Source organism: Amblyomma maculatum, chromosome 1 (genome assembly GCF_055883805.1).
Source record: "Amblyomma maculatum isolate TAMU_Amacu chromosome 1, ASM5588380v1, whole genome shotgun sequence".
NCBI classification, from domain to species: Eukaryota; Metazoa; Arthropoda; class Arachnida; order Ixodida; family Ixodidae; genus Amblyomma; species Amblyomma maculatum.
In genome coordinates, this window is record NC_139344.1 from 76,862,147 (window position 1) to 76,876,397 (window position 14,251).

At 46.1% G+C, this 14,251-nt stretch overlaps 1 protein-coding gene across 1 annotated transcript in view; it reads right to left on the minus strand.

Annotated features, from left to right (window-relative positions):
* Nucleotides 1–687: 687 nt before the first annotated feature.
* Nucleotides 688–14,251, minus strand: part of LOC146202854 (QRFP-like peptide receptor) — an 800,647-nt gene continuing 787,083 nt past the window's right edge. Inside the window, exon 2 of the mRNA XM_084585181.1 lies at nucleotides 688–2,900. Within this exon, the coding sequence (XP_084441307.1) occupies nucleotides 885–2,900 (2,016 nt within the window). The 3' untranslated portion in view covers nucleotides 688–884. The remainder of the gene's footprint in view (nucleotides 2,901–14,251) is intronic.

A 14,251-nucleotide genomic window follows, 5' to 3' on the forward strand; every position in this document is an offset into this window, starting at 1 on the left:
TTACTACGGCATCCCGCGTGAACGTTAACAACTTTGTTACTTATTCGTTCAGAATCAAATTCCACAGTGCTAGATTGCTTCCCTCGTGGCAGCCCGCCCGTTAATGAAAACTGCCGCTTTTAAGAAAGTGTTGTCTTTTTGGCGATTCTGTTTCCGGCAGCATCAGTTAGACTTCTGCCGTTTCAGAAATCACTGCGGGCAGACCTTTTTGAAGGAGGAAGGAGGAGTGCGAGGAGAACATAGCCTTCCAACACGGTCCCTTTATCCGTTCTTTGCACCTTGCTGAACGCTTCGTCTAACTGTGCCGAACGGATCCTTTCTCCTAGCTGTGCCGAACGCCCTCCGCCTATAGCTTTGCTGCACGGAGCCACGGAGCCGATCTGCTTCTCTCCACCCCTGCGCTTTACGACTGAGGCTTAAGTGTTCATACGTTTATGAATATATGCTGGTTCCTTTAGCAGAAAAGGGGAAGTGCGGACGTTCTCTTCATACCAGTGACACAGAACAGTTTAGCAAGCCTACTTGTATGGCTGAGTTTCCTCGCACGAACATTAGACACAGAAATAGGAGCAAATGACGCGCGCAGCCAAAAGGCAAAATACGCGCGAGAGAGCACAATGTCCTCAGTGCTTAGCATCCTCCATTATTGCGCCCAATAAAGCGAGATACTCGTGAAAAGACAGACAAATACGTATATTTTCTTTTCGGAGCGTAGAAACAAACAATGCATCACATTGAGAGACGACAGTGCTGGGGCGCTGTATGCCGTCGCCGATTAGTTCGCACTTAGATACACGATACTTATATCGATACATCGTGTCAGACATGAAAAAGCAGCACATCCCCTACAATTACGTACGAATTAAATGCACCCTTTATAGCGGTCACTCAAAGAACCCGTCCCGGTCACTGTCGTAGTCCGACTGGAAAGATTTTCGGCGTGCCGTCGAGTAGCTCTCGACGAAGTGGTCTTTCTCGGGGTTCTCGTCACGCCTGTAGAAGGCGAAGCTTCTATTCATCGTCTTAGGCAAAGGGGGCCCCCGTCTTCGCGGTTTGTGACCGCTGGCCAGGGGGCTGGTGCCGTGGCCGCCATGGTGGTCTCGCGGCTCGTCGCTGCCCTTGCGCCTGTCGCGCCAGCCGTAGGGCGAGTTGTCCCCTATGCGCCCTCCTCTCTCAGCCGAGTCGTCCCTAAACACCGTCGACGGCAATCCTCGGAGGTCCCTGCGATCGGAATTTTCCCTGTCGTATCGGCCACTCGAGTACGGGGCTGGCTCTCGGGACGCCGCTCCGTCAAAACTCGAGGAAGTGAAGCTAGGGCCAGTCGACAGAAATTTGCTCGCTCGAAACACAGGTGCACTTCCGACACTTCGCCAACCGCTTTGACTTGGTGGGCGTGAATAGTAAGAATTGTACGTAGGAGTGTTGTGCGTGGACCTTGGTTGAGGATCGTAATTGCTGAGGTAGGCCCGCTTCGAGGAAGGGTACCTGTAAACGGAAGCGGGCACAGAGTTATCCTTAGAGCGCGTACTGCTGGCGGTGCTGCTGCCGTCGCCTGCCGGATCCTCCGGAAAGAAACACTCTTTAGTCATGATAATACTTGTCATCTTTGGCTCAGTCGGTGCACCTCGTTTGTATCTGAACAAGGAATGCAGGTCCGAGCTAGCTCCTATCGCATCCTTCGGTACATGCTTGAGCTCCTTAACCGTTGTCTTGCAGCCTTTTTGATTCATTTTTGAAAGCCCGAAGTCTATGGGCTTAGGGAACGTATACAAAGGACGACGGTAAGGAGCGTGTACTACTTCACTTCCATGCCCGTGGGGCTCGCGCTGCCCACTTTCTTCGTAACTGGAGGTGTCGTCGGTATACGGGTATTCTCCTAGATACGGGAAGTCTTCTTTCACGGGACCATGCTTGATCGAGCTTCCTTCGCTGTTTCCTCGACTGCCAGTGTGAGTATCACGTGGGTAAAAAATCGGCAGCGGAGGCTCGCGGTGGGACGCTCGTCTGTGGTCATCGGAACCTGCGGTGTGCTTCGGAGTGCGTACGGGCAAAGGCGGACCAGTCAGTCTGGGTGGGACACGGAGGGAGTTCGGAAGGCGAACAACAATGTCATTGACTCCAGGAGCCGCAGTGTGCTGCTTATATTTGAATGGATACGATGCTTCGATATGGCTGCTTCTCACTGGGCTAGGAGAGAGGACGGCACGCTGCGGAACTTGGTAGGGAATGGTGACGGTGCGCGGGACAGCTTGCGAATGTGGCTCGCGCGCTGGTCGCGGCGACGCCTGGTTACCCTGTTTCTCGCTGGAGGCGACCAATTTTTCATTAAAGGCTGACGAGTAGACGCGTAAATTGGGGGAACTGGCTGCTTCGGTGCTGCCGTGAAACGCCACTTTGTTGGGCCGCATCTGCGAAGCCTCGTAGACGACTGAGCTCGCGTGCGATTCGATCGGCGCGACGGTGCTGTCTGGCAAAAGAAGTTTCCTGCGCACCACCACGCGCCTCGCGGAGGCGTGCTGCTCAGGGTACGTTTCCGTTAGCCCCTGGACCGCCGAATGCTTGCTCGCCGGTTTTGGGACGGTGGCAGTGGTGACACTGGACGCAGGCATCGTCGGCACCTCGACACTCGGCGCGGCCGTCGTCGGCTGCGGCTCTCGGCTGGGCAGTGGTCGACGCGCGGCCGCGCTGAGCCGAGTAGACCAATCGTCCGACAGCCCAGCTGGCTGGTCGGCCAGGCTCCGGACAGCCCTGGTAAGAGCGCTGACGCTCGACCAGAGATTTGACGCCGCTGCTGCATGGGACCGGGCAGCTGTGGTTGTTCCGGAAGCTGGATACGGTGCAGCGGGATTTGGTGCACGCTCGTTGGCACTTGTCCATCCGAGTAGAGTGAACGCTAGCACCTGCACAACAGGAGAGACAAGAAGAAACGAGTTCAGTAATTAGGCAGAGCACCACTCCTCGGAACGAAAAGGAATTTGCGTGAATCCCATTTCACACAGCCCTCCCTGCATGAAAAAGCATCCTCACTTTTTTTTTATTTGTTACGAACTTGGCTACAACAGCAAAAACAACAAAAAGAAAGCACTTTAGACATGGATACACAATAACGAGAAAAACACCTCAAGATTATCATAAATGGCGTGCCAATTTAGAGTGCTGTTAAAGAGGCCAATTCATTCTAGAAAAGCAATTAATAAAATGGGCCGTGTTTAAAAATATCATGTAAATGGATCGTACTTTCTACGAAATACCACTAGGCTGACCGTGCATCAATGTCGCATTGCAGACAGGCACTGCAGTTTCTCGGTACAGTAAAGGCACGTCGACAATGTGGCAGAGCCATCTTTTGTTCATAAGGCTCACAGCAAAACGCGTCACATTTTAACCAACCACATATTTCAAAACCAACGTAAACCAACGCAAGGAACTCTGGTTTTTCTGATTACAAAAAAGTATGTTAGTACCACATTGTTAGTACTCAGACAAAAACATTTAACTGGGTTTTATTTTATTACGCTGGGTATTTAACACCGATCCAATGAGCACTTTGCCTGCATAAACATTTTTTTTTTTGCAATTTATTCAATCTCTATGCATGCCAAGTAGAATGACCGCCCTGTTGTTTTATCGATCGCTTTCCACAGCTTGTTCTATTTGTCTTCAAGTTATTCTGCACAGGGTAACACATTTTGACACAGGCAAAAACATCGAAAAATGCTAACTGTAAACCTCCAAGAGAACCTGACAACTGACAAATTTTTAACGATTAAAATGCCTCTTCGCTTTTAAAATTTTAAATAATACAAAGTCTTAGCATTACGAAAAAAACTGCCGAAATAAAAAAAGAGAAAAAAATTATATAACACATCATTCTTCACAAAAACACTGCTAATTTTCTGGCCGAAATTTTTGGGATACCGTTGCCGATTAAACAAAGATAAGACTGACCTATGATAATTGATCGACACTCAAGAGGCACACGGATGCAGCCAAACCATTTTTTTTTTTTTTTTTAAGGGCTAACCCATGCTATCTTGCTTGCTAGCAGCAAGCGGGCCCCGGCATCACACACACAAAAAAAAGGAACTAATGCTGCGCAAACACCTCAAGTGCTATGCGGAAGGGATTGAAAATATTGCAAAGCTTGCACAACCAAGAAGCTATTATTTTCCGCAGGACACATTATCCCCAGCGGAGCTGAAGCAGCTATTTGTAAGTAGATGTGCAGTACTTCAATGCACTCACTACCTGAGACATGCCGGAGCTCCGCTAAACAATAAAGGGCTTTCAATACTCAGAAATAAAATTTCAGAAAATATTAAAATAAATCTTAGCAAGTGACTTTTTTAGAGCACCCATACTGATAGGTTTCGTGCGAGGCCGATGAGTACCGCGAAAATAAAACTATGAACGCACTCTTGAGTACCATAGGGGACGAATTTTCGAAGGTCACCACCCCCACCACCACCACCACCATCATCAGCATCATCAGCAGCAACAACAGCAAAACTAAGCCGCAGAATAGAGTTCACTTCGTCAAAAACGCCGGCTTTTTTCAGGGTACAAGAGGGTGCTTATTCGGAACATCAGCGCCCAGTGACGTTTTCGCCGTCGTAGCTTTGGCGTTTTAACTTCCTTTCGCGAATCTAAAAGGCCTCCGCTGTGACATCGTCAAAGAGAGCTCCAGCACACGACCTTGTGAGGCTTTTGCTGGAAAAGCAAACATAGCGCCATAAGGTCGCCTCGTTCCGTAAGTTGCAGTACGCTCAAGAAAGCGCCGTCGTTGAACTGGCCCCACAATGCACATGAGGACTTTGTGCCCTTTGTTATGGAAGACATTGTGCCAGCATCTCGCAGGCCTTCCGCTGGGGACATAATTGGGGCTGCTCCACCGAGAAGTCAAGGCCCCTGGCAACCTTGTTCTTTTTCTCGGCGTCCCAACTGGTCACTCGGTCTAGAAGGGTCATGCGCAATTTGCTCTCGCCGCTGGTTCGGACAATCGGAAAGAGAAAGCGCGGGGCCCATTTGTGAGATAATGCACGGGGAAGAAAAGGAAGGAGAAAGGAGGGAGGTTCGACAGTGCCTCTATCCCTGCACCCTACTCTTGGCATACTTCCTGGAAGGCCGTCATATTCTTCCGCCCTTATGCGCGGCACGCTCCCGTGATTCGCAATGGGGGTCCTGCGAGTTGGGGAAAAGTAGGGCAGCATGGCTCTTGCCCAGTCTTCTTGTGCGGAGGTCTATAACCCGTATTTGATGCTTTCTTACTATTTTTGTCCAGCAACAGAATTCTAGTCTCTAGCTTTCTTGTTCCTCGCACCATGCTTTCCCTGAAGCGCAGTTCCCGCCCGTTAAGTGTCATGATTTGGGGGCTTAGGTACTTTGAAGTAATGTCTTGTTTAATTTCAGCCCATGCCTCAACTTGTGAGGATCATGTTGGCAAATTTTTGGCAGCATTTCTCTCACGCTTTATAAATTTGAGGTAGTATTTTTTGTTTTAGTTGTCAAAAATAATAAAAGTAATAAAAAATGTATTCACATTTTCAGACGATGGGATCAGACTATTCCAGATTTCTCGAAGGACGATGAGGCGACTGTGCTAGGACGTCCCACTACCCGGAACGTGTCAGAATCTTGGAAGAACGCTAATGTCACCTTGATCCGTCACAAACAGGACGTCAAAGAGTCGAAAAAGTACAGACCGATCAGCTGACTGTCCGTCGCATAAAATATTTTACCATGGTAACTCCTCATAGAATCAGAGCAACCATAGACTTCAATCGAGGAAACGACCAGGTTGGCTTTCGCGAACGCTGCTTAGCAACAGATCATATACACACATCAATTAGGTGATAGAAAAAATAGGAGAAAATAGCCAGCTGAGATTAAGAAAAGTCATTTCGCTCAGTCGAGTCCTCAGCAGTTATGCATGCATTACGGAACAAACTGAGGATGCCTTGGTAATCTGAAAGGCGCTGATGACACAGCATTGTTAAGTAGTTCAGGGGGTACATTTCAGAACATAATAAATGGCCCAGGCAGGAATACCAGTCACTGGGAGTTGAAATTATTGCTCAAAACAGTAATGTTCGAAGGTATGGGAACAAAAAAAAAAATTTACGATAGATAGCGATACGTTGAAATTCGTAAGCGAATTCGTCTACTTAGTCAAAGCGGATTGAGACCACGAGAGAGGACCAACTAGCGGAATTGTAATGATATACAGTGCATTTTGCCGGCGGGTTCTGGTCATTGATTGCTCTTTACCAGTATCTATTAAGATAAAGCATGCAGCAGCAGTATTTTACCGTTACTGCCTGTATGGGGCAAAAACGTGAGGCTAACGTGAATGGTTCCATTTAAGCTGTGGAGAGCGCCGCGAGCTGTATAAACGAAAATGAACAGGTGTACCGTTAAGAGACAGGAAGCGAACACAATGGCTCAAGGAGAAAACGCAAATTACGTCGTAGCTGAAATCTAGAAGGGGATATTGGCAGTGCATGTAATGCGAAGCCTGAACAACCGATGACATTTAAATGTAACGCACTGGATCTCCCGGTAACCGTAGATCCGGACCACGAAATAGCAATATACTAAGAGGATAAGATTAGAATGGAGCGCACTTGGAAGGTACTCGCACATTATGGCTAGCAGCTTACCAGTATCGCTCATGAGGAAAGTATACAACAGTTGTATCTTACCTGTACTCACCTATAAGGGTGAAACGTGCAGGCTAACGAAAAGGGTTCTACTTAAGTTGAGGACAACGCAGAGGGCTATGGAAGGAAAAATGGTAGTGGTAACATTAAGAGATAGGAAGCATGCAGAGTTAGGTCAGAGAAATAACTCAAGTTACTGGCATTCTAGTGGAAATCAAGAAGAAGAAATGGACATGGGCAGGACATGTAGTGCGAAGAGAGGATAACCGATGGTCGCTTAGCGTAACAAACTGGATTCCAAGTGAAGGAAAGCGTAGCAGGGGGCGGCAGAAAGTTAGCTGGGCGGATGAGGTTAAGAAGTTCACAGGGGTCAAGTGGATGAGGCTAGCACAGGACCGGGTTAGTTGGAGGAAAATGGTAGAGTCCTTCGCCCTGCAGTGGGTACACTTCGGCTGATGATGACGATGATGACGTTGACGACTGGATCTTAAGAAAAAATAAGCGCAGCTGGAAACGGCAGAAAGTCAGGTGGGCGGATAAGATTTGGAGGGTCGCGGGAAGAAGGTGGCCGTAGGTGGTGCAGGTACTTTCTTTCTTTTTTCTTTTTCAGTGTTTTATGGTTGAGGCCCTTGTCCTGTCGAGGGGGCATTTAGTCTGATGAAAATGGTGATGACCATGCTGAGCCGAAGTAGCCTTAGGTTATTTGCTCTTCTCAACTAAGCTCGTCGTGGAAAGGAGCTAGGAGTGCGCATTTCTATCACAACCGGTAGTGTAGCTGGTCGCGATAACAACGCTCATTGTACTCACGCACGCTGATGACTTCAGCTGGGTGACCAAACCAAAGGCATAGTCAAAAACGTCAAAGACACGTTTTGCACGTTCTGTTTCAGTTTGTTGATGCACAGAGAAATTCGGGACCCTGCCGCAGCAAGTAATATATTATTTCTCGTCGTATTTAAAACGGCTGTTAAGGTATATGGAAGGCGGGCTTGAATTCTGCGCGTACAACAGGCGCTCTAAGTCGAACAGTTTAAAAGGTAATAAAACATTATCAAGTAATTATTTCAGAAATTAGTCATTAATAAGATATTAGGCTGGGACCACGTGTGCATAACACAAGTACGTCATAATAAAGCTTCTAGCTACCATCAGGCTTTTCAAAGGTTTTGGTTCACCTTCAGTGAAACACCCCGTATATAAGTACTGACCCGATATCTTCGCTACCAAAATAGCAACACAGATAAATATTATACGGCAAATGCGGTTGGAACAGAACCCGTCTTGTTATTCAAATTGCAATGCAACACGGCGCGCATTTGCATACATGGGGTTTCCCGGACGTATGTTCGCATCGCCGAAACTCGGGGTGCTTCGAAATGCAACGCACGAAGACGCGGCTACATACCGATGACAAGATGCTGATGGCTTCGCCTTTTTTGTCACATTTTTTTTTTTGTTTTCACTAGACTGCGTGTATAGATGCGCATAAATGTATTCTGACGAGGAATCATACCCGTTTCTGCATGTTCTAAATACCAGAGGTCCTTGACACTTACCAGTGCTTAAACAGAAACATAAAACCATAACGAACAACTCGAAGGAACAAAGAGAATATGTTTAAAAGTGCGCGTCTCACTGAGGAGGTCAACGTTTCTCTTTTTATCCGGGCAAAAGGACGGCAGAACAAAGTGAAACACTGCCATAAGCTGAGCAATCGTATTCGAATGGTACGGAGAAAAAGTAACGAAGAGAGGGAAACAAAATAAACAGATATGAGCACTCTCTTGTGACGAGAGAGTCGTCTCGACCCTCTGCGTGCTACGCTGCCTGCGGTCGTGTTGTGCGATCATTCTTCAAGCTTTGACGGCCAGTGGCCGACGCACGCAGTCCGCGGTGCTAGAGCGCGCACGCCTGGTGGCCCCAAATCCAAACCATGGGAGGAGGGCAACGCAGGAGCATATCACATCTTTGCGGATGATTTTTAGGCGGCACGCGACAGAGGCTTGAAGCGACAGAAGGAGCCGTCCATCGGCCTCGCTGTTCAATTTCGGTCGCGTTCAACCATGCCTCCGGCGAATGGGGTGCACCTAAGAATATAGACGGGCACTGTTCCGGAAGACTGAGCGAGTGACGAACAAAAATGTGGCAAGTTTCCCGAGATGAATTAGAAGAAAAAAAATACCGAGAAGATATCCTATTTGCCTATTGACGAGAGAGCTGAGGAAGAGGCGGAATATTAAAAGGAGAGGGTGTCGAAGAGATAACATCCTCGCGTGTATCAATGCAAAACCCACGCAACTGGACCTCAATTTCGTTTCTTTCGTGGCTGGGGAGCATTGGTGTTTCAGTTTCACGGCATTTTCTCCTGGAAGGTTCAGAAGTACCCGTGCACCGTGATACTGCGCAGCACTTTTAAAACGCTCAGGTCGCCGAAAGCAGTTGGGGGTGCTCAAACATCACGTCCTGCATAGCTTGCAGTAGAATTTGAGCATAAGGGTCCTTTCGTTATAAACCATTTCACCTTTGTGAACACCTTAAACGCTAAAGACAAAGCAAAAGATAAATCTCTTTTTTGAACGCCTTATGTCGTGACTCTCCTCTAGATTTTGAAGAGACCCTGGGCTAGGCGTAGTGGATAACAACGGTATGGTACTGGTCTTATATTGCTTGGGCATTGCGATATTTAAAATTTATTTATTGCATAATTTTATTTGATTTTGAAGGAGAAATTGGCAGCACACTAAGGTTTATTTCATATATATTTGACCGTCGTAATGGCTGATTAAGCTACAAACATATATAAGCACACGCGCACGGTAACCAACGATTCATTCGAGTTAGGGAATGAATAATTGAAGATTACATGCTGACAACCAATGGTGATACGCACCACACAATTGACTGTCAACCAAGCCAGAAAAGGTACGTATTAATGTGGTACTGGACAAAAAAAAAAAGAAAAAAAAAGAAAAAGAACAAGAACACGAAGAAGACAAGGCAGACTCGATCGGCAATGACTGAAGTGTGGAAGCGAAGCAAATTGAACAAGTTTTCACAAGTACCTTCTAGGGAGCCCGCAGCCATTTTATAGGCCTGAGGAAATGTGAGGCCGAGGTAGCGAAAGTGTAGAATTCGCATGTCGCTAACTGAAATCTTAGCATTACGTTCTACCACGGTGACTATACCACCCCGCTATCATCGCATTACCGCGATGAACTCTTCATACGTGAAGTATCGATGTACTCTTCGCCAAATTCACCTGCAAACAAGCTGTTCATTCCAGGAAATGCCACGCATTCTGTGCAAAGCTATTGGACAGGTCGGACTGGTCGGTCGCGTATGGATGAGGAGCGTTTGGAATGGTATGGTATACCCTGATGCATTATAAAGTGGGGCCAATGAAGCTGGCAACAGTTCACTTTCAAGTCAATCTGTGTTCTGCCAGGAGAAAAGGGGAGAGGAAGACAAAATATATTTCCTGCTTTTATACCATTTTGTTGAAATAAATGAACACATTTTTATAACCAGTATGGTTTCTTAATGTTTGCAGAACACCATTTGACAAAAAAATTCATACAGTCAGTTTATGGTAAAAGAAAAATTGGCAGCATTTCCTCAAAATATATCCTAGACTCACGTCTGCTGCACGTGTCATTGAGTTTGTGTATAGTTTCAGTTAGTTTACAATTGTTGTTAGGAGATGACGCTGGTAAGCGCCACGAATAAAATGTCCCAGCTGTGTGACCAAACTCTAATGTTTACTTTATCCGAGATGGAAACTTCAGAGGTCCATGACGTGGTTCCAGCGATGACTATATTTCTATGCTTGTCAAGAATTTTACATTCACAATACAAAATGTCAACATACGCCTGAATGTCGACGCTTGAGGTTCTACCTGCGCACGCCACTGGGTGAACGCCGAAACGAAAGCGGAATAAGCTCAACAAGGCCGGCAAAATAATGGAAGAAAACAACACTGAAAAACGCATTGCGTTGTATCGTGCTTTAAAACCATTACACTTCCAGCGAAGTCGGCGCTCGTCGCAAGAAACCACTGCAACAGAAAGATACTGCAAAGGAGATGGCAAGAAAGACAGGAAGCGCCATTGCTAAACGCCGGAAGGAAACTCTAGGAAAGATCAAAGCAAACGGCCCACCAAAGAGTCGCATGTACAAAGGAAGCGCAAACAGACACCACGCAGCGCTACTAGAGTGACAGAGATAAGGAGGAGGAAGAGCACGACACCGCGCGGGAGGGCGACAGCAAGTATAATACCCAGTCCGAGGTCGGGAGCTCGTTTCTTCCAGAAAACGGCTCAACTCGAGACATTTCAGCTGCGGGCTGCAGCCCTGTTTTCCTGAAGAAAGCGGGGAAGCAAGAAAAACGCGGAAAATAAAAGCGGCGGAAAAAAAAAATAAAAAATAAAAGATGGCATGAAGTGGGCTTAGCTTTCAAGGGGAGTCGAGGTAGCCCTGACAGAGTAAGCCGCTACATGTCTGCAGCAGCACGCGTCATTTCGGACAAGATGGAGGCGATGACAAGACACAACCCGCACTGATAGTAGCGCGTAGGTAGTGGCAACTTGTTTCGACTTAAGCGTGGCTACTAACTACATTTCGCCGGCCGCAAGGTTAACGCCACTATGTTTTCCAACCACTCAGTTTCTTTTACACCAATCCGCCCGAATAGATCGCGCAAAACAGTTTCAAACGGAATAATAGCTGGCCGTACATGCATGGTGTAATTTTTTTAGCGCTTAGAACATTTTATTTTAAAAACTACTAGAGATACGACTGTGCTGTCTTTGCAGGTTGATTTTGCAGTAAGGTGGACATTTATTACATGACAGAGCTTAATGATCTTACGAATAGTTCAGTGTAATCGAATAACCAGCTTTTGTTTTTGTTTGTTTCAAGGGCCAAAATTACATTGCGAACTTGAAGGCCGTCAACAGCAAAAGTGGCCGCCATTCTAAAATTTTCGCAATCGACAGCGTTGGTTGAGTTATCAGTTCAGTTCAGTCGTTCAGTCGCGTCCGACTCTTCGTGACCCTATGGACCATATCACGCCACGCTTTCCGGTCTCTCACTATCTTCCTAACATCACATAACTTCATCTGCATGCGCCTCGAGGATGCCATCTAACCATCGCGTTCGCTGCCTACCCCTTCTCCGGTGACCCTCAACCTTTCCCAACATCAAGTCTTTCTCCAGCGACTCCTCTCTTCTCATCAGATCACCAAAGTAACTGAGCTTTAACTTTAAAATTTGACCCTCCAATGAGCAGTCAGGGTTTATGGTCGACAATATCGACCGATTTGATCTTCTGGCCGTCCAAGGAACTCTCAAGATTCTCCGCCAGCACCACAATTCAAACGCGTCAATTCTTCGGCGGTCAGCCTTCTTCACAGTCCAACTCTCGCATCCATACATCACAACTGGAAAGACCATAGCACGAGTTATACGAATCTTGGTTGGCAGACTAATGTCTCTGCTCTTTACTAGGCGGTCAAGGCTAGCCATGGCTTTCTTTCCCAGAAGTAGGCGTCTCCTAATTTCATAGCTGCAGTCTCCTTCCGGGGTAATCTTGGAGCACAAGGAGAGAAAATCTGTCACAGCTTCCACTTCTTGTCCCTTGATGCTCCAGGACTTGATGGGGCAAGGCGCCATGATCTTTGTCTTTTTAATGTTCAGTTTAAGCCCAAACTCTCTTCTTCTACGCGCATCAGAAGTCTCTTGAGTTCCACTTCATTTTCTGCCATTGAAGTGGTATCATCCGCATATCTAAGGTTGTTGATGCGTTTCGCAGCAATCTTCACTCCAGCTGAAGACTCCTCCAGACCGGCCTTCCTCATGATGCACTCAGCATATATCGAACGTCAAAAATGCGCTTTTTAAAGCCCGTTCAGTGGGTTGGCTAAAGAAGTAAAATGAACCCAGTGCCGAATGGCGAGCTAATAAAAGATGCTAACGTAATTTTAGCCTGCCACTCTTCCCTAGAAAAATTTTGAAACTATAGAAACACACGATTGTTTCAAACAGCAAGTGTGGTGTTTTCGTAACGTTCGCTATCCTCCACATGTGATCCCCGCTGCGTGTGAAAGTTTATCACACAAGCTGATCAGCAACGAAAATGTCAATGAAAGTGCCATGAAAAAGGTTTTTGCCAGTGATGAAGTGCATATCGCGCCTGTCAAATGTCATAAAAAAACAAATAAGTGACGAAATGATACAAACTGAACAGCGTTTGCCCTTCGGTATCTAAATAAAAAAAGCTGGCCAGAGTGTACCGCAAATCAGGAGAAAAAGTTATGAAGTGCGCTACAGGTATTGTGTACAAAAATCCCAACACTACTTCTTTTTTTTTTCAGAACAAAAGACCGAAAGAGAGGTAGATGAAGCCTTTCGCATTATTAATTATGTTGAAGAATGTTTCAGTCTACCTATTTCACTTCCACGAGTGCAATGAAATCGAATAATTAAAAGGCCAGCTATTTTTGTGATGCCTTCCATGCCTGGTTTTTTCAGTACAGCTTTTCAGACACGGAAAAATATTACTCTACCTGCTTTTAACGTTCACACTACACATTTTTTCCTTAATGCTTCCACCCTGTTATGCTCGTTTCTTGTCATGAACAGTATCGAAGATCTATTTTCGATACAATCTTTTGATGCATATTGTGCATCGGTAGTAGTTATTGCGTATTAAAAAAGAGAGTATTGGAGGGAACAAGTTTTAAAGTATCGTGTATTTTACCATAACTCGATAAACAAAAGAGCTACAAATTTTAAGGCAAATTAAAATAACACAATCGAAAACTGAAATACTTTTCATAAGACTAGAAAAAAAAAAAAACTGTTTAAATACGCGTACTGAACTAATGAAAAAAGTGCGATGGCATAATTTTCTCCTCCAAGTAGCGATCGCCCATCTGGACGTTAAAAATGAAATTACGAGGAACATAATAGAGCGCGTTTTACAGACAGTCTCTGAGTATGGGCAGAATCGTCACGATACCCTCGAAAAGAAGTGATCATATCATTTGCAGAGGGCCGGCACACATCCATCGAGGTTATAGCTAACGAAAAGGCTCGAAATTGAATTCAAGACAGCTGCCCAGCGGGCTACAAACCATAACAGCGGCCGCTCTGATTGTAAGAAGACGAAGTAAAACAACGCTGTGTAGAGAATAAACATGACAGAGTTAATAATATCTGAAGCTTGAAATAATAACAGAAAATTGACCTGCGCGGGGCTGTAATGCGGAAGAACGTGCATAAAATAATACGTAGTATGACCAGCGGTTGGATAGGGTAGCAGTATTGCTTTTAAAGGAAAGAAAATGCCGGTCGTGCATTCCGAGAATGAAGCGAGGAGATGAGAGCAAGAGAACTGTAGGGATAGAAGCTCGGCTGGTGTGGTGCACAGTTACTCAAAGGTCACTAAGAGAGGCTTTTCAGTTGACGTGCACGTCATCTGGATGCCGACGATAAAGATGGTGGCGATTAAAATTGGAAAGCGAATATTTTGAAATTCATTCTTATAAGCAGGAGTAGTAAGACGTTTAAAGTTTGTTCCACTTCATATTCG